The sequence below is a fragment of the Lithobates pipiens genome, unplaced genomic scaffold (genome assembly GCF_037356315.1).
Source record: "Lithobates pipiens isolate NorthernLeopardFrog02 unplaced genomic scaffold, aLitPip1_a1.2 Scaffold_10, whole genome shotgun sequence".
NCBI classification, from domain to species: Eukaryota; Metazoa; Chordata; class Amphibia; order Anura; family Ranidae; genus Lithobates; species Lithobates pipiens.
In genome coordinates, this window is record NW_027507686.1 from 27,276,447 (window position 1) to 27,302,069 (window position 25,623).

A 25,623-nucleotide genomic window follows, 5' to 3' on the forward strand; every position below is an offset into this window, starting at 1 on the left:
CCTGTATTGTGCAAAGCTATTTTATTTTTATTTTTTATCCCAATTATTAACAAAAACAGTCAGACAGGAAAATAGCTTTTCACTTTGCCTTTTTATTATAGAATGATTGTTGTTCCCTCCCGTGGGGCGCTAATGTGTACCGGGGCATTGGTCTAGAAATGGGCAGGCACTAAGAACACTTTGTATGTACATGGCGCCTAATCTATTACCTGACGCAGTACCCAACCCCCCCCCATGATATCTTCCATAAAATATATATATATTTTCCATTGGTCCTTAATAAGAAGAATCAGAAATATTCCCTTCACACTGACTATACAAAGTATCACCAACAAACTATAAAAATATAAATTTATTTGTCACTGTACAGGTAAAAATACGGGCAGAGGAGTGCAGGACGGGGGTTTAGACGGTGATCTGCGGGGTGTCCCGGTAGAACGCCCTCTGGTGGGTGGTGCAGGGATCTGGGAGGTGACGTTGGATGGAGTCCATTTGAGAGTCGGGCACAAAGTGCAAGCCGGCCATGTTGTAGTTTTTGGTAGAAGATTCCAGCAGCTGCCTCAAGCCAAACTGTTCGACCTGCGGAGACAGAAGATGATACTGGAATCAGATATAAAATCACAGCCAGAGCAATGGAGTTTCTCAATGCCGACCTTCGGCCTCCCCTTCAGTCTTGTACCTACAGGCTCCTCTCCTGGACTAAAATCACTGATTTCACTGCACACTGAGGCCGCGTACACACGGGCGGACTGTCTGTCCAACTTAGTCCGCTGAAACGTGTTTCAGCGGACAATCCGCTCGTGTGTGGGCTTCAGCTGACTTTTTCAGCGGACAGTCTGGCGGACTAAGTCTTTCGGAATTTCCGTAATTTTGTCCGCCCAAACTTGGTTTCAGCGGACAGTCCGCTCGTGTGTAGGCAAGTTGGACGGACTAAGTATGGCGCATGCTCAGAAAGGATTTACACGCCGAAGGTTGCATTGCAGTGTATTGGACGTCGTATTTCTAGTCCCGTCGTACGTGCTGTACACGTCATCGCGCACGCTTTCAGCGGACTGTCTGTTCATCGTGTGTGGTCAAGTCCGTTCATTCAAAAGTTGGACGGACTGTCTGTCGGACTGTCTGACGAACTTAGTTGGGCAGACAATCCGCCCGTGTTTACGCGGCCTGAGAGATGTTTTTCTACCTTTAGAGTGATCCGATCATCACCAAAAAAGATGCATTAAAGATGTGTAATCCCGTCTAATCCTACACTATATAGTCAAAAGTATTGGGACGCCTGCCTTTACACGCACATGAACTCTATTGGCATCCCAGTCTTAAGCCTCGTACACGCGATCGTATTTTCGGCAGGGAATTGTGTGATGACAGACTGTTGGCCTGAAATGCGATCGTTGGTACGCTCCATCAGACAGCTGTTGTCTAACTTTCCGACAACAAATGCTGGATGGCAGGCTAGTAAATTTTCGGCGGACAACGGTCTGTTGTCAGATTTTCCTATCACCTGTACACAAGTTTATAAAATTTGTCATTTTATATCATAGGCCTGTAATTCTTATGCCCTGTACACAAGGTTGGACATTCCGACCACAAAATCCATCTGATTTTTTCAGACGGATTTTGGCCGAAACACATACACGCGATTGTTCTGAACGCAGTGACGTTCATTGCGTACTACGGGACTACGTAGAGACCAGTAGCCAATAGCTTTTGTCTCGCAATTTATTCTGCGCATGCGTGGCACGTTCTCCGTCGGAATTCTCTACAAACGATCGGAAAAAGTCAGATCGGATTTTGTTGTCGGAAAATTTTAGATCCAGCTCTCAAACTTTTTCCGTCTGAATTTCCGACGGAAAAAGTCAGATAGAGCCCACACACGATCGGATTTTCCGACAACATAATCCGATCGGACCGTTTCCGTCGGAATTTCCGACTGTGTGTATGGGGCATTAGGAATAACACACTTAAATCTGTCCAAACCAGAATCTAGTAGACATCCCGGGTATGATAAAGTTTGAAAAATTAATCATAAATTATAATATAATAAATAACTATAAATAATTATAACAAATAATAAATAAAATATAATAATACAAATTAGTTGCAGAATTGTCGCTGTCATTAGATTTACTGTTTGATGACGAATTTCCCCACAAATCACTATCGCTCAATTCTGCAAGTGATTCTAATTTATTATCTAGCTGGTCTAACACCACTTTTGACATAAGGGGACACTTTTTGGTTGCTATGGACAATCTCCAAATTCCAGGCAGAAAAAAACAGTATTTATAATATAAAAGTGCATGCAGGGCACTGGACAGACCACTAGGGACAAAGGGGGTGTGTAATTTTTTTTATACAGTACTGTATATGTACTGTGTTTTTACTTTTTTGAATTTGGCACCGTTCTCCGTCCCCGTGCGTCGCAGCGCTCGCAGGTAACGGAGCCCGGCGGAACTCGGCACTGTGTGAATCGAGCGAGGAGACGGCTCACACACACAGCGGGGAGACATCGCAGGATCCAGGGGACAAGGCAAGTAACTTTCCCTGTATCCTGCGATGCGATCCCGAGTCTGGCTCGGCATTACCGCTAGTGGCACTGAAATGCCACCCTGAGCCAGACTCGGGAATACCGCCAGGGAGGTTAAAGTTCATCTGCGTATAAAGACAGGTGTCCCAATACTTTTGACAATATAGTGAATATTGGCAAAATCTCTATACAGATGCATGGAAAATACACCATGCTGTCATTTGAGATTTAACAATGGAATTTAAATCACTCCAGAGGGTTAGAGAAGCTCCTTTTCGGTTATCTTGTATCTGTTTTTGTGCCCCCACTCCCATCATTCCCAGTTATTGGAAACCCAGAGCTGGCACTTGTCTACCAAAATTCTCAGTTCTTCACCTTACAAGCCTAGAGACACCCAGGCTGTGATGGCTGTGGTGTGATTTTTAGCCAGCATTTTTTTTTAATTAAGTCTTTAATTACCTGCACGATGATGAGCTTCATATGCAGCGGCGTGGCGTCGGGAAACTCCTCCCCAAAGCACAACGTCACTTTGCTGTCTGGGAGTCTCAGCTGATTGGAGTAACAATGTTGGAACTCTGCAGGGACATAAAGAAGACACATGAACTTCAGGAATTAAAAATGCAGCTTAAAAACAATGTTTTTTTTACAGGTGCTTGACATTTTTTGCACCTCCATGATAGGCTGTGTGTCCATAGACACATAGGCCTTTACAGGCATTTAGACACAGGAGCATTTAAAGGCAGAAAAAAAAAACCATCACTTGCGTGTTCTGAAGAGCATTTCGGATGAAAAAATACACATAAATGCTTTGGCGCATTAATACATTCTAACGGCCAGAAAAAAAATGTTTTATTCTTGCCAATAGAATGCATTGGCACCATACATGGGAACATGCATGCAAAAAAAGCAGCTTGTAAACAGCTTTTTCCAGATGCTTTTCTTCTAGTTGCAGTACAGTGTGCATGGAGCCTTAAAATGGTTCTAAAGGCTCAAGGCTTTTTATTTTCATGCATTTTATGCATGAAGGTAAAAAAAACTTCTAAACTTCCGTGTGCAGCTGCCCTCCTAATACTTACCTAAGCCCCATCTCGATCCAGCGATGTGCTCCAGAGCCTCAGCTCTCCAGGGATTCTCACTTCACTACTCATTGGCTCCCGCTGCTGCCTCAGCCAATGAGAAGTGAGAGCCCCCGAATAGCCGAAGCTCTCGAGCACATCGCTGGATCGAGATGGGGCTCAGGGAAGTATTGGGGGGCTGTCAATCACAGCCAGTGAGCCAATCAGGAGAAGGAGCGGACGGGGGACAAGCTGTGGCTCTGTCTGTAACAACAAGACTTTAATATCACTTTAAGAAGAGCTGACCAGTTCTATATTATTATTATTATTATACAGGATTTATATAGCGCCAACAGTTTACACAGTGCTTTACAATATAAAAGGGAGACAATACAGTTATGATACAATAAAATACAAGAGGATTAAGAGGGCCCTGCTCTAATAGGGTGGGGCAGGTGGTACAAAAGGTGGTAACTGTGGGGAATGAGCTGATGGAAGTGGTAGGAGATAAGTTGGAGACGTGATAGGCTTTCCTGAAGAGATGAGTTTTCAGGGATTGCCTGAAGGTAGCAAAAGTAGGGGATACTATATAAGTATGGCACCAAAATCCCGAAGCCACTAAAGAACTTTATGGATATTGCAACTGATTCACGAAAGGGCATCCTATCATGCCATGGGGCAAAAGCAAGACCTTGACCTCGGCAGAAAACAAAAACAATTTCCGGCCTTCCTATCAAGGCTTGTGAAAAGGATCCAGCCAATAGGGTGATGTTACAAGAGCTGTTTAGAATGACTAGAGTAGACATGTGCGGTTCGTTTCGTAGGAATTTCCGAAAATTTGTACATTTGGAAGCATCCAAAATACGAATTTCTATGCTTCTGAATTGTATACAAAATACAAAATTTCGTTGATGAATTTTGGATCCAAATTCCGTTACGGAAACGTGACTGGTGTTTTGTTGACCAATCAGAGGTTTTCTTCTTCTGCTGAGTGAGGGTTGGGAAAATTACCTTTTTTAATATGGGAGTGGGAGAGACTGGTACTGGTAGTCGATGGGAGATTCAGAATTGGAAAAAATAAGAATGTTTGTTAATATCGTTTTATTTATTGTCATAATAATTACGATTATTTGTTATGATTAAGTTAAATACCCAGGAAGTCATCACAGCACAGGGATGGTGGGAGCCCCTCATAATGAGCACAGCACAGGGATGGTGGGAGCCCCTCATAATGAGCACAGTGTCATTGGATTTGATTGACAGCAGCGGGAGCCAATGGCTGCGCTGCTATCAATCTATCCAATCAGGAGCTGAGAACCCCTGAGCAGAGAGAGAGGCCATCCCCGTGGGTCAAGTTCAAGGGTTCAGGTAAGTAAAATGGGGGGGGGGCAGTCACTGACAGGTGTTTTTTCACCTTAATGCATAGGATGCATTAGGGCCAGTTCACACCAGATGCAGTTCTGTGCTGTTCCGTTCGCTTTTTTTCTGCACAAAATGCATGCACGGTGTTTTCCATGTATTCCAATGGCTCTAGTTCACACCATGCAGTCAGTTTCCGGTCAGTTTCTGCACCGAAAACTGACTGCATGGTGTGAACTAGAGCCATTGGAATACATGGAAAACACTATGCATGCATTTTTAGTGCATAAAAAAAGCGAACGGAACTGAACGGAACTGCGCCTGGTGTGAACTAGCACTTAAGGTGAGAAAACACAAAGGTTTACAACCCCTTTAATTACTAAGATTTCCCATTACTTCCCTGTGCACAAATTCTTATATCTGGTAACTGAGGGGGGGATTTACTAAGATTGGTGCACACGGAATCTGAATCTTTTTCCTTATAGACTTTTATGAATTTTAGTTTTTAATGTTTAGCACTGCACCTTTAATCCAAGTTTAATGCCATCCAAATTTCAGGATTACCTCTAATCTCTGGCCAATATAGAGGGAAGGTTACACCCCGTGTTGTATGCAGAGCTCAACGTTCCTCGTAGCCGAGTAAACAGTAATAAAGACAAAAGTGTTTCCTCATAGAGCTATAAATAACATCACAGCACCTGCCTGATAACAATGCAAATATATATATATATACACACAGTATTCCTATATTGCTCTATAGCTCACTTCCGATTCACTGTGATGAACTGCCAACAATGTCATTACTACAATAAAACTGTCATTTTTAGAGGACTTCATATCCTTTAGGCTTCATTCACACCTAAGCGTAGCGGGAAACCCGCGTTCCCGTTTTCTTTTTAAGTTAAAGCGGGAGTTCCACCGTTTTTTGTTTTTAAAAGTCAGCAGCTACAAATACTGCAGCTGCTAACTTTTAAAATAAGGACACTTACCCACCCAGCGCGCCCGCAATGTCGGCACCCGAAGCCGATCTCTCGATCGGCTCTTGGGGGCTGCCGCCGCCATCTTCGGTATGGGAATCAGGAAGTGGAGCCTGCGCGAGTCACGCTGCGCAATAAGGATGGTCCCCGCTGTCTCTGGGATCCGTTTGTTTCCCAGCAGACAGCAGGGGACCCGCAGGAAGTGGCGTAAATACCTGCAGATTCTGCAGATATCTATGCCCGAAGTGGGTGCAAATACCTGTACTATACAGGTATCTGCACCCCCCTGAAAGGTGCCAATTGTGGCACCGGAGGGTTCCAATGAGCGGAAGTTCCACTTTAGGGTGGAGCTCCGCTTTAATGTGCGTCGCGCATAGGGCAGCCCATTCACTTGAATTGGCCTCCCTGCATGTGACAAATGCCCCAAAGTAGCAAGAGAAAAACTCACCCAAGCTTTTGATATAGTACCCCTATATAGTATAGTTGGTGTGTAGAGTGGTCGGTGCTCTGGCTAATTAAGCTCACAAAAGATCCATAGAAAGTACAGGCCGGCAACTCAACAGCTTCTCCATAGAAAATATTTATTTAAGCATTACAGCAGTAAGATCATCCCAAAATCCTGACACGTTTCGGCCTTCATCAAAAGCATAAAGCTTTTATGCTTTTGATGAAGGCCGAAACGCATCAGTATTTTTGGATGATGTTATTGCTGTAATGCTGACATAAATATTTTCTATGGAGAAGCTGTCGAGTTGCCAGCCTGCACTTTCTATAAATGCCCCAAAGTAGCTTCAGAACCCTTTCGGTCATGAGCGCTGCGTGTTTTTTTTTTTTTAGTGTGTGTTTTGGTGCATTTGTAGCGTGTTTTTGTCGCGTGACAAACGCATGTTTGCTAACCGTGTCTGGGGTGTCGTTAACAATCAATGACACTCCAAGTGCGATGCGTGTGTGCAGCACATTTGAAACACATTTCTGAAACGCACTGCTAAACATGCATTCCTGTGTGATTCGCCACACGTTTTGTAAATGCGCACATGTGAATGCAGCCTAAAAGAAGAATTCCGGGTATAGTAATTGTTACAAGAAAAGCCGCTTCAGGCGAGCGAGTCTCTGGTTAATCCCCACACATACAAGTCAGGTGCTAGCCCAGCCCGCATGCTGTGTAAGATAAGGAAATGATTCTGAAAGGCTGCACTTCCAAAAATCCTTTTATTGAAGCTTCATATGACAAGTGGTTGACAGGTGGAGCAGGGGACAAAGAGGTAGCTGCGCTTCACGCAAATGTTAGCGCTTAGTCATTACCTTTTGGAACTAGTCACCGCAATCACCTATATACTGCTCTAATGTGTAATCATTATGCCCTGTACACATGATAGGACTTTGAGAACCTGCTCTCAAACATTTGTGTGCGGAAATTCCGACAGCAAATGTTCACTGGAGCATACACACGTTTGGGCTTTCCGACAGCAAGCTCACATCGAACATTTCCCGCCGGAAAATCTGACCGTGTGTATGCAGCTTTAGGTTACAGGTGAACTAACCAATTAAAATTAGTACTCAGCTGGTGTTACAAGGAAAACTCGGCCAGAATGCACGGTACTGACACTCAAATCTGATGTAAAGAGTTCGGTCCAAATCCATTGACAGAAAAAATCTGATACACCGATTGAACTCGGAGAAAACTCAACACATCAGTCAAAATCATTGTATAGTTACAACAACATACACAAAATAATAGAAAACATGTATATATGTATACACACGATGGAGTTGATGTAATACCAAAGATGCCTTGCTTACTCCCCCTGAGGCCAGGAAAATTTCTACCTCCACTGGCCACAGTCTGTCGCCAACCCACCCCTGCACATTGTCCAATCAGAATGGTGCTTATACCAAGTGGCCAACCTCCTGTGTTCACAATGCAGCAGGCCAGCTGACATGGAACCCAGAAGCTAGCATTGATCACTGTAGTAGTGGTGTAGCACCAGTGTCTACTACAGTGATTTCCAGCCTTTGGAGCTGTGGTCTCCAAACTGTAGCACAGAGGGCAGATGACGGCTTTGCTTGCTTGTATACGGCCCTTGGGGCACTATATCATCCACTGATACCAACAATGGGGCCATTAAAGGGTCTCAGTTTGACCAAATGACACCAATGATGGGGCATAATTCCTTCCAATGACACCAATGATGGGGCACAATTCCTTCCAGTGACATCAGTGTGGGGGCATAATTTCTTTAAATGGCATTAGCGATGGAGTACAATTCCTTCCAATGACACCAATGATGGGGCATAATTTCACCCAATGACACCAATGATAGGCTACAATTCCTCCCAATGACACCAATGATGGGGCATAATTTCACCCAATGACACCAATGATAGGCTACAATTCCTCCCAATGACACCAATGATGGGGCATAATTTCACCCAATGACACCAATGATAGGCTACAATTCCTCCCAATGACACCAAAGATGGGGAATTGTTTTTTCCAGCTGACGTCGGAACCTTTTATACTCTCAATGGCCTCAGTCCATGAGGCATTGTAAAACTCTGACATTCACAGACAAGACTAGGCATGATGGGAATTGTAGTTCCTGAACAACTGGAGGACCCTAGTTTAGAGACCCCTGGGGATTATATACTCACCTAATCCGCCAATCCTCCCAACTCAAAATCAGTCCCTGCGGCTCCTGAACCTCATCCTCCCACCGCAGGTCTAGAGCTCTTGTGTGGTGGAATGTTCCTGACGTCATCGCGCCCATAGACCAGCTCCGAACATAAAGACATCAGAAACAGTCCACTGCTGGACATGGGGAGCGCCGTTTTAGCATAGGCTCTTTGTCACCCCTAGACAAAATGAGTTTTTTTACCCAGGGTTGGTCTTTAAAGGGGTTGTAAACCTTCGTGTTTTTTCACCTTCCTGCATCCTATGCAAGAAGGTGAAAAAACACCTGGCAGTGACTGCCCCCCCAGCCCCCCCGTTTTACTTACCTCAGCCCTAGGACTTGACCCCGCAGGGATGCGCTGTATCTCTGCCTGGGATTCTCGGCTCTTGATTGGATAGATTGATAGCAACGCAGCCATTGGCTTCCGCTGCTGTCAATCAAATCCAATGATGCCGTGGGGGCCGGGCCGAGTCCTGCTTTCGGCCTCTATGGATGGCGAATGCTGGACTCGGGAGCGAGCCCGCAAGGTAACACCCTCGGGAGATCGCTTCTGCAAGGGGGTTATCTGATGTGGGGAGGAGCCGCGAGAGCTGCCGGGGGACCCCAGAATACGAGGATCGGGGCCACTGTGCAAAACGAGCTGCACAGTGGTGGTATGATATGTCGGTTATTTTAATTTTTTTTAAACAAACCCTCACAATCACATTAAAGTAGATGTAAACCCGATCACTAAAATCTCATATAATCTTTATCATATTGCTGATGAAGGTGATTTTTTTATTGTTTTAAATCTGCAGCTTTCATTAAAATAATGCCTGGTGATCCGACCATGAAAGTTCTTGTTTAGGCACTTCCTGGTAATGGGGTGACAACACTCTGTCTTTGTCCTGTGTTGTCACTAGGGTTGCCACCTGTTCGGGATTCACCCGGACAGTACGAGTTTTGAATCATGTGTCCGGGTTCCAGGTGGACTGAAACCCGGACGTTTGATTTAAAACTCGGACTATCCGACATTATTCAGGCAAGAATGTAGCTCGGAACAGGGCCTAACTGGATGGTGAGGGCGGACTATGCGCGCCGCATTACTATTATCTTTGGAGCGCCTAAAGGTGTCCCAGGTCTGTTACAATCCTACAGTGTATACTAAAAAATAAATAAATAGCTTTGTGCCGCTAAAGTGTTCGAGTTTGGCTTGAAGAAAAAGGGGCAACCCTAGTTGTCACCCCGTCATACAAGCTTCTGATAAAGACTACAAGTTCCCATTTCAAACACACAAACCACATACCTCCCAACTTTTTGAGATGGGAATGAGGGACACCTATTAGCAAAAGTATGTAGTCATAGGACACACCCCCTTAAGCCCCATACACACTATCAGATTTTCTGCTGAGTTTTTCCTTCAGATTTACCAAAACCATATAATATGAGGTCAAACCTTAGGAGTTTCAATGTGTATGCAATCAGGCAGGCCCTTCTACTACATGGTTTTGGTAAATCTGAAGGAAAAACTCAGCAGAAAGTCTGATAGTGTGTACGGGGCTTTAAAGGAGAATTGTACAAAAAAAAAGAATAGTTAAACTTTTTTTTACCACTACTATTCCTTTATATTGGCTTTTTAAAATCTACAAATGCAGCAATTTAGAAATTGGATGAAAGGTTTAGCGATGGGAAACACTTTTTGAAAGATAAAAAGTGCATTTTATGCACAACTATATAGATCAGAGCAAAATGGGGGACAAATGAGGAGGAAAGAGGGACTTTGTTCCCAATAAGGGACAGTAGGGAGCTCTGCAAGCATGGTCCACTGACACAGGTAACCGGCCCTAAGAAATGGTATGCAGCCATTGCAGGAGACAGGAAGTGGCTACAAAGAGGCTGCAGAGGACCAGTAGCACTAAGATGGAACAATTGATGAAAAATAAGTATTTTATTTAAAGAAAAGTCAATGGTTTATGATACGCATTGCCAGAATGCTCACTGAACAACCCAGGGCCATCTTAATAGAATCATGGGCCGCTGGGCAAAGTAATGCACTGTGGCCCCTACCGGCCTGCCCCAACTGACCCGCCTACTTTCAAGAATGAATGTATAACTAGTTAATAGAATTAAATATATATTTATTAGTATCAATCAAATCATTTTTAAACAAGTAGCAGGGTAATACGGTATGTCATTCCAATTGTAGATTTAGCCCAATGACAGGTTGCTGCTGTCCCTGCAGCCCAGCTTGTGGGACTCTACTCAGGACATGTCTATCCTGGGACAGCTTAGTAAAAAGCGTGAGGCTCGGTTCACACAGGGGCGACTTGTCCAGGCGACTTAGCCGCCTGACAAGTCGCGCTCCGTTCTGTACAATGGAACCGTTCTAATAGGAGCGACTCAAGTCGCTCCGACTTAGAAAAAAGGTTCCTGTACTACTTCAGGCGACTTGCATTGACTTCTATACAGAAGTCGTTTTGCAAGTCGCCGCTGATCGTGTACAGGTCGTGGCGCTGCAAGTCGTGCCGCCCCTGTGTGAACCGAGCGTGACTGTCCTGGCAAATCCGGGACAGTTGGCAATTGTTGTGTAATGCAAGAGTATCATGGGGCCTCCATGCACCTGGGGCCCCTGGGCAGTGCCCAGGTGTGCCCGTTCATTAAGATAGCCCTGGAACAACTGTCGAGAAAAAAAACAGTAAGACTGCATAGTATTCAGTGATAACTTATGGGTATGGGATGACCCACGGACATTTTATTGTGATAAGAGGAATGGTAAAGTACAGTCACTGTGCACTGCTAAGCAGAAAGCACAGCATACATATATATATATAGGGACATGTAAAATTACCACCAGGCTTAAATTTTTAGCTGTAACCCTGCTAGGGAGACTTTCCCTCACTTCCTGTCCCTGTGACACCTACACAAAGAGCAGAAAGTGTGGTTGTCTCCGGGACAGGAAAACACAGACAGCAATTAGAATATCAGAAGTTCCAAAATGAAATAAAACGTTGCAGCGTTGGACTTTAGTGTATAAATAGGATCCATCGCTCACCTCTTATGTACTGATTGGTGTCGAAGATTTTGATGAACTCGTCCCTCTCCAGCTTGGCCGGCCGGTCTTTGTACGGCATGCAGTTCCCGCTCCAGAACACCCGGCCCTGGCACAGCCTCTTGATGAAGATTCCATTCCGGTTGCTGATTAGGAGGACCCCCCTCTCCAGGTGTCCGAACAGCTTCTTGGTGATCTGCCGCTGGCGCTCGCTCGTGATGTACTCAGCTGAGGGGAACTGGACATTTTCGAAACCTTCGGGCAGGTAATACTTTTCGCTGACCATGGGCTGGCGCAAGGAGAGGCGGCACCCTTCTACGCGTGTCGTCGTCACTTGGCTGACCGCTTTCCCTCCGTAGTAGAACTGGATGACCATCTGTGAAAATCCTGGGGAAGCAGAAGAAATATTTTCAAGGGGAGCCGAACTTTGGGTGATTTTTTTATTATTCTATATACGCTAAGAATAGGGAACCATGTTTGACCACTTCAGCTCTGTTAGGCTTTACCCCATTAATGGCCATTTTTTGCAATTTAGCACTGTGCTATGTTTAACTGCTAATTGCACGGTCAAACAACGATGTACCCAAACAAAATTTATATCAGTTTTTTCACACAAATAGAGATTTCTTTTGGTGGTATTTGATCACTACTGAGTTTTTTATTTTTTATCATATAAACAAAAAGACCCTCGAAAATGTAGACTATATATATATTTTTTACTTTTATTTTGGCCAAAATGTATTCTGTTACATGTCTTTGGTAAAAAAAAAAAAAAAAAATTGCATTAAATTGGAGTTCCACCCAAAAATGGAACTTCCGCTTTTTGGGGGGGGGGGGGGAGCGAGTAGAGGGTTCCAGATCCCACTTCCTCCCGATGCACCGCCGCACCGGAAGGGAGATCACCTCTCCCCCCTCCCTCTCTGCAATCATCTGGAACACGTCACAGGTCCCAGATGATTACCTGGGCCAGTCACAGCACGCAGTGCGGCTCGCGCATGCACAGTGGGTGCCCAGCTGTGAAGCCACAGCCAGGCACCCACATTTACAATGCCAGTGCCGCAGAGAGGAGGGGGAGACGAGTGGGGCTTCGTTCCCCCGCATCGCTGGACCCTGGGACAGGTAAGTGTCCTATTATTAAAAGTTAGCAGCTGCAGTATTTGTAGCTGCTGACTTTTTTTTTTTTTTTTTTTAAAGCAGAACTTCCTGTTTAAGTGTTTATTGAATGGTTTGCATGAAAGTTATAGGAGTTGTTTTACTAAAGGCAAATAGACGGTGAACTTTGCAAAGTACATTTGCACTCCGCATGGACAGTTCCTCCAGAGGTTCGTAAATGAGGTAAAGCTTCACTTTGAAAAGAATACCCAATCACAAGCAAGAAAAAAAAAAAAATATAGCATTTTTTGCTTGCACGTGATTGGATGATGAAAGTCAGCAGAGCATCCACTCATTTACTAAGCTTTGGAGCAACTGCACTTGCAGAATGCAACTGCAGTTTACAAAGTTTGCACAGTTTTTTTGCCTAAAGTAAATCAACCCTATAGTGTCTACATACTATGGTATATACGGGAATTTTTTTTATACTAGTAATGGCAGTGATCAGCGACTTATAATGGGACTGCCATAGTGCAGGGGCAATCTGACACTAACTGACACTGGGTGGGAACTGACTAACGGCCACTGACATCACCAGTGACACCAATAAGTGATCAGTGTTAATACTATACACCAGTGGTCTCCAAACTGTGGCCCCGGGGGTCAGATGCAGCCCTTTGTTTCTCTTTATCCGGTCCTTGACATGTTTTTCCATCAACTAACACCAATAATGGGCACCATTGGCATCATCATTGGGGCATTATTTCATTAGTAAATGAGGTAAAGCTTCACTTTACAAAGAGTACCCAATCACATGCAAGGGAAATAAAAATTGCATTTTTGCTTGCACATGATTGGATGCTGGAAGTCAGCAGAGCTTCTGCTCATTTACTAACTTCTAGAGCAACTACACTTGCAGAGTGTACAGCTTATTTGCCTTTAGTAAATCAGCCAGCATGGTTCCTCCCACTAAAACCAATGAATGGGCAATGTTTACTCCGATTGACACCGGAGCATTTTCTGCTCCAGCTGGCTATAGTACAGCCCCCCTAAAACTCGAAGGACAGTAAATTGGCCCTTTGTTATGAAAGTTTGGAGACCCCCTGCTATACACTGTTACTGTACTAATGACACTGGCTGGGAAGGGGTTAACCTCTTTGGTAATCAAGGGGCTAAATGTGTGCCTGACAATGTGTAATGTGTGCTGATTTGTACTAAAAATCTCTTTGCTTCTTATCCCTTTGCAGGCATAAGAAACAGAGAGATTGTTCCCTCTGTACAGGGCCCTGTGTTGATTGTCAACACAGGGCTCTGGGCTGTGATTGGACACAGCTGATCAGCAGGTGCCGGCCATGAATCATTGGCCAGGACGGGCTGACACAGCGGGTTTGGGGGGAGGCGGGGCGCGCAGTTCATCACTTTGCCTGCACAGGCCGCCCATCCGCAGAACATTGCGAGCGGGCGATCTGCAAGTGGATATGGACCAAACTGAGGAAACAATGTTTATGGACTAAATGGAGGATACTACGGGGTCAGTTCACGAAAGGTTCCCACATGCGATATGAAGGTCACGTGACTCATTTTATGGAAACATCGCATGAGATGATAAAAGAGTCAATTCATCGAAGTATAATATCGAATGTTAGGTAAATACTGCATATTTGTTAAAATAGTGAGATAAATATCACTATTTTGTTTTAAGATAAATCATTAAAGTTAATGCAATAAAAAACACAGACATGCGTTTTTTATCTCCTGGTGTTCACATTTTTTTAGCTCCTTTAGATGATGTCTCCTGACGTTTGTTGGCGGTATTTTAGAAATGTGTAAAATAACAATTAGAGGAACTCGAAGTATTCAATGTATCATTGTGAAAATGTTCTCCTCTGAGCTCAGGAATGTAAACCATTTGTAACATTTCATCAGAGGGAGATCGTTTTGTGAATGAAAGCACACTACATTGGTTTCATAGTTTCACAATCTTTCTTGCATGCCTCCTGGTGCAGTGTTACACCTCGGTCGCACCGAGCACGCCTTTGAATCTGTGCGACTTCTAAGCCGCGTGTCAGTGCGATTTCAGGTGCGACTTGGGAGACATCTGTGCAACTTTATGCACAGATGTCTATGCAAGTCGCACCTGAAGTAGTGTAAGAGCTACTTTCAAAATCGGCGCAACTCCGATGGAGTCAGAGTCGCAACGATTTGACTGCTTCCATTGTGGACAATAGGGGGTGACACAATCAAATCGCATGACAAGTCACAAGGCACATTGGTGTGACCGGGGGCGTAGCTTGCATTATAAAGAAAAACTGTGAATTTAGGTAAATACCACATTAGTTATTTTAACTCAAACATTCATGCTGTATTTACAGTGCCTTGAAAAAGTATTCATACCCCTTGACATTTTCCACATTTTGTCATGTTACAGCCAAACACGTAAATGTATTTTATTGGGATTTTATATGCTAGACCAACACAAAGTGGCACATAATTGTGAAGTGGAAGGAAAATGATAAATGGTTTTCAAAATTATTTATAAATAAATATGTGAAAAGTGTGGCGTGCATTTGTATTCAGCCCCCTTTACTCTGATACCCCTAACTAAAATCTAGGGGAACCAATTGCCTTCAGAAGTCACATAATTAGTAAATAGAGTCCACCTGTGCGTAATTTAATCTCAGTATAAATACAGCTGTTCTGTGAAGTCCTCAGAGGTTTGTTAGAGAACCGTAGTGAACAAACAGCATCTTGAAGGCCAAGGAACACACCAGACAGGTCAGGGATAAAGTTGTGGAGAAATTTAAAGCATGGTTAGGTTATAAAAAAATATCCCAAGCTTTGAACATCTCACGGAGCTCTGTTCAATCCATCATCCGAAAATGGAAACAGTATGGCACAACTACAAACCTACCAAGACATGGCAGTGAATTGACCCCAATGTTTATTAATGAATTGAGGATCTAATGTATATTAATGAATCAAGGATATAATACATATTAATGGATTGAGGATCTAATGTATATGGACTGAATTGAGGATATAATATATATATATATTGAATTGAGGACACAATGTATATTAATGAATTGAGGATATAATGTATATATAATCATGAATTGAAGATACAATACATATGGAATGAATTGAGGATATAATGTATAGGGAATGAATTGAGGACACAATGTATATTAATGAATTGAGGATATAATGTATATGGACTGTGGATTGTGTATATGGACTGTGGACTATGGACTGAATTGAGGATATAATGTATTTAAATGAATTGAGGATATAATATATATAGATTGAATGGATGACACAATGTATATGAATGAATTGAGGATATCATTTATATTGACTGAATTGAGGATATAATTTATAGGGAATAAATTGAGGATATAATGTATTTAAATTAATTACAGACACAATGTATATTCATGAATTGAGGATATAATGTATTTCAATTAATCGAGGATACAATGTATTTAAATGAATTGAGGATATAATATATATAGACTGAATGGAGGACACAATGTATATTGATGACTTGAGGATATAATGTATATGGACTGAATTAGGGATATAATGTATATTAATGATGAATTCAGGATATAATGTATATGGACTGAATTGAGGATATAAATTATAGGGAATGAATTGAGGATATAATGTATTTAAATTAATTGTGGATATAATGTATATGGACTGAATTGAGGATACAATGTATATTAATGAATTGAGGATATAATGTATATTCATTAATTGAGAATACAATGTTTACGGACTGAATTGAGGATATAATACATAAAGATTAAATGGAGGACACAATGCATGTTAATGAATTGAGGATATAATGTATATTCATGAATTGAGGATATGATACGATGTTTATGGACTGAATTGGGGATAAAATATTTATAGACTTATTTGGTCTGTAATTGGACCTTAAGCTCTGTGCAAAATTCTGTCAATAACAGCGAGCGCCAGATTGATTTGGTTCAGAATTTCTTTTTCTTTGTACGCACTATGTAGGCTGTAAATTGATCAATAAAAATGAACCATTTCATTATTTTTAAAAACATTCTCACTTAACAGCATTTTTTCAGCAGTCCGCAAAATCTTTTACTAGCTTACTGAAATAAAACAATGTTACCTTTCCCCTCCAAACAAATATTTTTTTACAAAATGTTCCTATTATCATATTTAAGAGAAATATGAAAATACTAGTAAAAATAGATCATGTTAAACTTCCCCCTAAAAATAAAATTAAAGGGATGTTCCACCTTCAGATTATAATTTTTTTTTAGATAACTGGCTTGTATGCACCTGTTCTGTTTCTGTTTCAGTGAAAACCCCAAAAATGTTATGTTAATGCATACAGCAGGAAAGTTTCCCCCATCAGCTCGATTACTACGCGGGAAATTTCCACAGTCGTGCTCCATTGATCAGTGACCACTAAGTAAGGGGGCGAGCTTTTCGGTCACAGGTGCTTCCTCCCAGATGGGGTTTTATCTGTACAGTGGGGAATAACAGACCTCACTGTATCAAAATGAACAGCTAGGCCTGAACAGGGCTCACTAAAGGAGGTTTCATATTTTCCCCCAGAACTCCGAAACGCAACACTTCACATGTTCTATACAAAGCATTTCAATGCGTCCAATTAGGGATGAGCGAATCCGTCTGAGTTCCATTGAAGTCTATGGAGGAACATATCAATGGTTGCTATTTGTAGGACTAATAAGCATGTTACTATGATTATTATTATTATTATTATTATTATTATTATGATATGGGATTTTTATAGCGCCAGCAGTTTGCACAGCACTTTACAATAAAAAGTGTTCATAAGAGCTTACAATCTAATAGTGTGGGGCTGATGGAAAGGAGGAATGGGCTGATGGAAGAATTAAAAGTTCAGTTCTTAGGTGGAGGTGGGATAGGCATTCTTGAAGAGATGACTTTTTAGAGATCTCCTAAAGGTGGCCAGAGTAGGAGATAGCCAGACAGATTGAGGTAAAGAGTTCCAGAGGACGGGAGAGGCTCTGGAGAAGTCCTGGAGATGAGAATGGGAGGAGGAGACAAGAGAGCTAAAGAGCAGGAGGTTTTGGGAGAAGTGGAGAAGACTGTTTAGGTGATATTTTGATATTTATGTCAAACATAAGGCATCGGAGACCAGGCACTGCCATGGAGGACATGTACCAAAGCCAACATTAAAAATAATAATATTAAAAAAACAGTATCCCCCTAAACAGAATTGTCAGTCTTCCTAACAGCTCCAACCCACAATGACAATATGGTTGTCGTGAGCCCGCCCCAAGGAGGAGGGGTTATACATTCCTTCAAATTATTGGCTCAGCTGACTATTTTTTCAGAAAAGTAGTCAATGCATTTTGGGTCCAAATATCCCCTTTCATCAGGATTTGAATGGCCATGAATTCACGGAGATAGCGGACAATGGTTGCGCTAGAAAATGGACAGTGGAATGGGGTCTTTTTATCACACTAAAACAGGCGGTAAAAAGAGTCATGGAGCTCAATTCCCAACGAAGGTGGAGGAACTTCTTTGATGCATTTGTTGCACATAGGGAAGCCCTTTTAAATCAATGGCCTCCCCTATGTGTGTATAGCGTGAGAATGTGTGACGCAAAGGTGTGAATGCAACCTGAAAAAACATTGTACATTTCGATTTCTAAGAAACAGATTGTCCTTGACAGCTTGCTATGTCTTACCGTGAGGGATCGGTTCATTGGGATACATGTTATAACCTTCCACTCCATGCATTCCTAAAGAAGACAAAAACGATTTATAACTCCGCTCTCTCAGAGATTCATTTTATTTTTATTTATTTTATTTTTAATTTTTTTATTTTTTAGTAAAACCTTTTATTTTCCTTACAAGCCTGAATTTTAGACTGTCTGTATTTCTCTATGCAATGCAGGCAGATCATGGCTGGTGAGGAGGACCGGCAGGGTGCTGTAAATCAGTCCCGGTACAAGGACCTCTAGAGCCCAGAGTGAACATGCCAAACTGCGCCCCCTCTCTCTCCCCAAATACCCCCAGCACAATCCCCCCTCCCAAAAAAAAAAACACTGCTCCTAGTACAAATCCTCCATCCCTCAAATTTACCCATCTTCCCCCCCCCCCCCCACCAGCACAAATTTCCCACCCCAATCCCCTCCCAGAATACCCCCCCCCCCCCCCCCCCTCCAATTCCAATTTCTCCTCCTAGCACAAAAACTTCCAAATCACCAAATCATCCCTACCAGCAAAAATCTCCCCAAATAAAAAAAATGCCCCCTCCTAGTACAAATCCCCTCCCCTCTCTAACATAGCACCTCTTTTAGCAAAAAAAAACCCAAATACCCCCTCCTCTTCCCCCATTCCCCCTCCCAACACAACCCCCCCTCCACCAAATCACCACTCTTAGCACCCCCTCTTCTGAATTTTCCCTCCTATAGCAATTCTTACCGCTTGCTGCCCCCCCCCAAAATCCCCCTCCCAACACAACTCAAATGATACCTCAGTGCCCAGGGCAGACACCCCCCCCCCCCCCCACCCATCCCTTTGTATCACTATGGGGATGACAGTACATGATAGAAGGATAGGAGGTGCCATTACCTGCGCTGGGAGGGTACATCCACCAGTCATGTGACGCTGGCTTCTGGCAGGTGTCCTTGGCCGGAGATGGGCTGCGTTTGATGTTCACCAAGAAGTCATCTGCAGATGTCTGAAACAGGAAGGTTCAATTCAGAGACAAGTCAGGACAATCTCTCCCTAATAAAAGTAACTTCTTCTTGAATGTCATGCTCATCCTGCTTATTCACTAATCCAGGAAAAGCCTGGACCCAGTCAAGTCACTGACCTCAGCCAGGGAACAAGCAACATATTCAAAAGTCAGCAATGGCTGCTACTGTACTTCCAGTATATGATGACAGGTTCACTTTAAAGCGGTTGTAAACCCTTACATATATCCAGTGAAGAGACTATCCTCAGGTGATACACAGAGACAAAACAAATGATCCTACATAAGTTGTACTTGTGTATCTGCGGTCTTCTCTACATCCAAAGAGCTGAATTTATAAAGCTTGTCTGAGAGTTTAGAAAAAAGAGGGCAGAGAGCTGAAGTTACACTCTGCAGAGCTCAGTGAGTAGAGGTCTGAGAGCCCATTGGAGGGAAGGGACACAACACCCTCCACACAACACAGGACCAGAGCTGAGGCTAGAGGTCCCTCCCCTGTCACCTTTTTTCCCTTGGTGTCAGAAAAACTTGTCAGAAGGGATTCATGCTCATAGCAGAGGAATGAGGCAACAGACAGAAATGACACTTAGTGCTCTGGATTGAGACAATTACACACTATAAAGGGATATGCTTTGTTCATGTTTTATGTCTGAAGTTAATAACCACTAAATAATAATAATAATAATGTATGTTTGTTGACTCTTCTAAATGAATAGCTAACTGACTGAATGGAGGGATTTCTCAGTTTTATTTTCTTACCTCCATTTCTGAGGAGCTGCAGTCCATCTCTGTGAGATCATTCAAGTTGCTCCCCGCAATTTTACCTGCAGAAACAAAATGAAATTGAAGATGTAGACAATGAAGTAAGGACCTGCATATAGACATTACAGTTATAGGTGGAGTCCTAGTGAGCTGGGTTTGCTTGCCGTAATTCCTGAGTCTGACCCCACCCTACCCTGAAGTTCTGGGGGGTCCTGTCCACCATGGGGTTCTCCTGCATATCAATTCATTTTTTTTAATACTAGATATACTGTACATATCAGCAGGGATGGTGGGGGCCCCTCATAATGGGCACAGCAGGTGTACAGACCCGGGAACTCAGCACAGGGATGGTGAGAACCCCTCATAATGGGCACAGCAGGTGTACAGAGCCGGGAACTCAGCACAGGGAGAGTGAGAACCCCTCATAAGGGGCACAGCAGGTGTGAAGACCCAGGAACTCAGTAAAGGGAGGGTGGGAACCAGTTATAATTGGCACAGCAGGGGTACAGACACAAGAACTCAGCACAGGGATGGTGGGAACCCCTCATAATGGGCACAACAGGTGTACAGGGATAATAAACAAACAGATATCATGCTGGCAGATCCAAAAAGAAGTAGCTGGCAAAAAAGCAATCAATTTTAAACCAATAAATGAAAAAGTGGGCCAAAATGAACTTATGTGATCAGTCTCAAAATAAGTCAGATATGGTGTCTGATGTGTGAAAATAAAAATGTGTCAAAGTCCCAATATCATCCAGGATGGTGAGAAGATTATGTGTATCTCTCTCTTCATCATTATCAATGGTCATTGCAGTCTCCCCAGCAACAACTATCGTAGCATATAAAAGAACAAAACTGGGGGGAACCCGCATATTTTAAAACTGTATCAAATATTAAAAAAGAAGGCCACTCACAAGATAAATGTCATAAACAAGCGCCTGAATAAAAAATACCAGTCCTGGGATCAAATAAGTAAAGTATCCTCATTCGGGGTGCGTGGTGACATCACAAGCATCAGCTCTACCCTAAGCGTTTCGTCACAACTGACTATGCCCCTGATTACATAAATTGTGACAAAACGCATGGGTGGAGCTGGTCTGCACCAGTTAGACCAATTATCATTTTTGAGAAACTGAATTTGAACTTGTTTGTGCTCCTTTCACCTTCACAGCTGATTAGTTTTGAGTCACAACAGGAAAAAAATAACTCCCTTCCCATATCGCAATGAGAGTTTGCCCTACTCTGCTGCTGTTTACCTATGTGTGAAGTATTACAGAAGGTGAATGAATGTGGTGGATTTAGGTTGGGTCTATATATTAGCTGCTCTCCCATTGCAAAAAAAGTTACATTGTTAATAATTATATTGTAATAAATAATCTTTAGATCTGTCACCAGCTCCAGCTTTGCAAAACTAACATAGAGTCACATGACTCAGCCCCAACCACTCACATTTCTGCTCTTCCTCCGGGACGATCCGGTACACCTTGTACGGCTCTGAAATGTCCAGCTGGGATCTCTCTGTCACCTCCTCAAAGTCGGGGCTTTTGTTGAGTGCGCAGCGTAGGCGTGTCTTCCAAGTCGCCGGCTCTGCCCTATCGCCCTCTTTAAATTTTCCTTTAAATACTGCCCAGGCCTATAAAGAGAAGTTATGCAAGGATGAGCTCTGGTAAGCACTATTTGCACCAACATTACCCACACATTCATCGGCTATATAAAAACAACTTTTTCTGTAAAGAAAAAAATAAGTAAAGCTTATAGGGGTCTGCATGGCTGTAACAGTCAGGAACATGTAAAGGAAGTTTAAAAATATTGTGTGGCCACGCCCACTCATTACATCATAAGGGAGCAGACCTGAAAAACAGCACGGCTCCCATGATGCAGTGGATGCCGCAAAACAGAGATTCACTGACAGCGTTTGTTTATAAAGGTTGAATTTCCAGATTTCATCTGTACTTCCACAGATGAATCATTTGCTTAAAGTAGAACTATAGGCAAAACTTTTTTTTTTTTCATTTTCGAAAAAGTAAGGGAGGGTAATAAGTTAACCAATGGCTGCTGGTGGGCATTTTTTGGGGGGGTTCAGAAAACAATCACCCCCCCTAGTGGCCAGCAGCAGCAGCACAAACCCCCCCCCCCCCCCGGCTGTTTGCTGGTCAGTCCGGCACTTACACCATTTAGGTGGCGGATCGAGCATGGCGGACCCCATTTAAGTAGCAGGTCCAGTGTCCTCGAGCATGGTGGACCCCATCTAAGTGGCGGGTCCGGTGTCCTCGAGCATGGCGGACCCCATCTAAGTGGCGGGTCTGGTGCCCTCGAGCATGGCAGACCCCATCTAGGTGGCGGGTCCAGTGTCCTCAAGCATGGTGGACCCCATTTAGTTGGTGGGTCCAGTGTCCTCGAGCATGGCGGAGCCCATCTAGGTGGCGGGTCCAGTGTCCTCGAGCATGGTGGACCCCATCTAACTGGAAGGTCCGATGTCCTCGAGCATGGCGGACTCCATCTAGTTGGCGGGTACAGTGTCTTGAGCATGGCGGACCCCATCTAGTTGGCGGGTCCAGTGTCCTCGAGCATGGTGGACCCCATCTAACTGGCAGGTCCGATGTCCTCGAGCATGGCGGACCCCATCTAGGTGGCGGGTACAGTGCCCTTGAGCATGGCGGACCCCATCTAGGTGGCGGGTCCAGTGTCCTCGAGCATGGCGGATCCCATCTAGGTGGCAGGTCCAGTGTCCTCGACCCCATCTAGGTTGGGAGATAGTGGGCTGCGTGCAAGTCGTCCTGCGTCTCCTCTCTCCTCTTTCTAGGAGCTAGGTATCCAGGACATTTGGCCAATTGGGAAATGGGTCCTGACTGATGGGGAGGAGATTTAGTGTGAAAATAGCGAATATTCATTCACTATCGTCACACAACTGAGTGTGAGCCCATCCTTTTTTTAAGCCTATTAGAGCCTTTGGCTCAAATCATGTGCTTCAAAACCCCTCCCCCCCATTGGAACCCATAGTCCGGTACCCTGGCTGTAGATCAGGGGGCCAGACGCATAAATATGTGGGGCGGCACCCGTGTGTGGACGGGTCGCCACTAGTTATAACCTTGTAAAGTTTATTTTTGCCATCTGTGTCCCCTTGCGGAGATTTACCTTCACATTCTGTCCCATAGCCAAACTGGAAGTGAGGGGGAAATCCCTCCAAATTAAGGGAATTTCTTGGGGATCACCAGCACTGGTGTCTCTATTGAAAGATTTCTGCTGTATTAGGTTTCCGGGGAAAACCCAAAATCTGAGATTTTCTTTTACTTTCACTTTTAAAGATAATGGTATACAGGACTAATAGAGAGGATGAATCTCCCTAACAGGGGCACAGACAGCAATAAAAAATGTCAGATGTTCTAATCCTTCTCCACTCTTTCCAAAACAAAACAAAAAAGTTTTGTCTATAGTTATACTTTAATAATAGAAATAATTATTCTTACTATTTAAATGTTAATAACATTTTATAATGATTAATAATAAAATAAAAAAAAATATATATTTTTTAAATAATAGTCATAAATTATTTAAATGTCAATATTCTTATTTTTCTTATTAATAATAATCATCATCATCATCTACTTTAAATTGAATGTAATAATAATCATGAGTTATTATTTAAAAGAGATTATTATTATTATTATGGTAATTATTATTATTATTGTTATAATTATGAATCAACATTGCCATCATTATCTTCATATAGAAAAAGTATGGTTTTTGAATACTAATCATCATAGTTTATTATTTAAAAAAGGAAATATTATTTTTATGATTAGTGGTAGTAGTAGCAGCAGCATTTATGATTGAAAAGAGAATATTTCCATTATTAGTAGTAACATTATCATTGTTAAAATTAATAATATTATTATTAGAATTTTAATTTTTTTTTATAATAATCATCATTATAATGTATTATTTAAAAAGGAGAATGCCACTATTTTCAATTATTTGTTATTATTAGTAGTAGTAATGGTAGCAAAAGGAGAATATCAATTATCTTTCATTAGTAGTAGTGGTCGTAGTAGTAATATTATTATTAAAATAATAATAATAATAATATGAACATAGTATCATTTTTAATGATACTTATTCTGATTTATTATTTAAAATACATTATTATTATTATTATTATTATTATTATTATAAATAATATTAAAAATAACATGAATATAGTATCATTTTTAATTATACTCGTCATAATTTATTATTTAAAATAATATTATTATTATTATTATTTTGTAGCCCTGAACTGAAATCAGAGTTTTTTAAAAAATGATTAATGTATTGCTTTTTGCATGGAGAAGCTGCTAATTTTTCACCAGTGACTACTCAGCAATGGCAGGGGCCTATAAGTGGAAGCTGTTTCTACATTGTTGCAATCCGTCCTATAACACGGTCCTATCATTATCGGTTAGCGTGTTTCATAACAGAAGTTTCCATGGCATCGCGTTATTTACAGTTAGTGCGTGTTCAACAATGTACAACACGACTACTCTGACCCCGGATAGTGAGATTTGAATAGAAAGTTTTATTTGCTCTGCAAAGGGGAAGTAAGTGAGCTTCTTCCTCATTAACCCCTTCCAGACTGAGCGCTCGGCATGCAATCCTAAGCTGATATTCCTTCTCCTGTTCCCTGGATCTGTGATAGGTGATCTCCGCCATCACATTTATGTCCCTTTTGTGACCCCAGAATTGACACATCGGTTTTGGTGAGAATGGATGACCTATTGACTTTTAATACTTTTCAAAGACTTCATTGGTTAAATCTTTGCCCTTGAGATCCCAGCTCCGCCCCCCACCCCGATGGGTCTATTTTAAGGGATTCACCTTCTCCAGTGGATTTTTAGCACCAAAAAAAACCTACTTGGATCAAAGATTCTGCATTAAAAAAAGAAAAGAGCTACAAGACATGGCATCAAGATCCCTAGAACCCTAACCTGAGCCCAACCTGTGCTTGTCCTGAACCACCACGCTTATTGTCTAAATCCTTTTATCATGTGTATTCTTCTTCCTGAATATTGGTCAGCAAGGTTGACCTTGTCTGGTGTCAATTAAGCTTGTTGCAAGTCAGAAAAAAAAAAGTTTAGATATAATGAAATGTAGAGGTGGGATCTCCAGAAAAGAAGTCTAACCATTGGAGGCTCGGAGAGATCCAAGGAGTTAGGGATGATGCAACCCATCAGAGCTCTACCTATAACCAATGTAAATTTATTGATACCGGGCTTTCCAGGATACACATTTCACCCACAATATGGGCTTATTCATAGGAGCATTGTGGCCGAAATGCGTTGATGTCATATCTTGTGGGGAAGGAGATGTTTGGTTGACCTTGACTCTAACCCATCAGAGCTCCACTTATAACCTCTGTCAATTCATTTATGCCTGA

The 25,623-nt window shown here is 42.5% G+C and overlaps 1 protein-coding gene across 1 annotated transcript in view; it reads right to left on the reverse strand.

Annotated features, from left to right (window-relative positions):
• Positions 1 to 337: 337 nt before the first annotated feature.
• IRF8 (interferon regulatory factor 8) overlaps positions 338 to 25,623 on the reverse strand; it is a 39,926-nt gene continuing 14,640 nt past the window's right edge. Inside the window, exons 3-9 of the mRNA XM_077453179.1 lie at positions 21,660 to 21,843; positions 20,208 to 20,272; positions 19,328 to 19,436; positions 18,439 to 18,492; positions 11,622 to 12,005; positions 2,987 to 3,102; positions 338 to 579 (exon numbers count right to left, since the gene is read on the reverse strand). Of these exons, the coding sequence (XP_077309305.1) occupies positions 406 to 579; positions 2,987 to 3,102; positions 11,622 to 12,005; positions 18,439 to 18,492; positions 19,328 to 19,436; positions 20,208 to 20,272; positions 21,660 to 21,843 (1,086 nt within the window). The 3' untranslated portion in view covers positions 338 to 405. The remainder of the gene's footprint in view (positions 580 to 2,986; positions 3,103 to 11,621; positions 12,006 to 18,438; positions 18,493 to 19,327; positions 19,437 to 20,207; positions 20,273 to 21,659; positions 21,844 to 25,623) is intronic.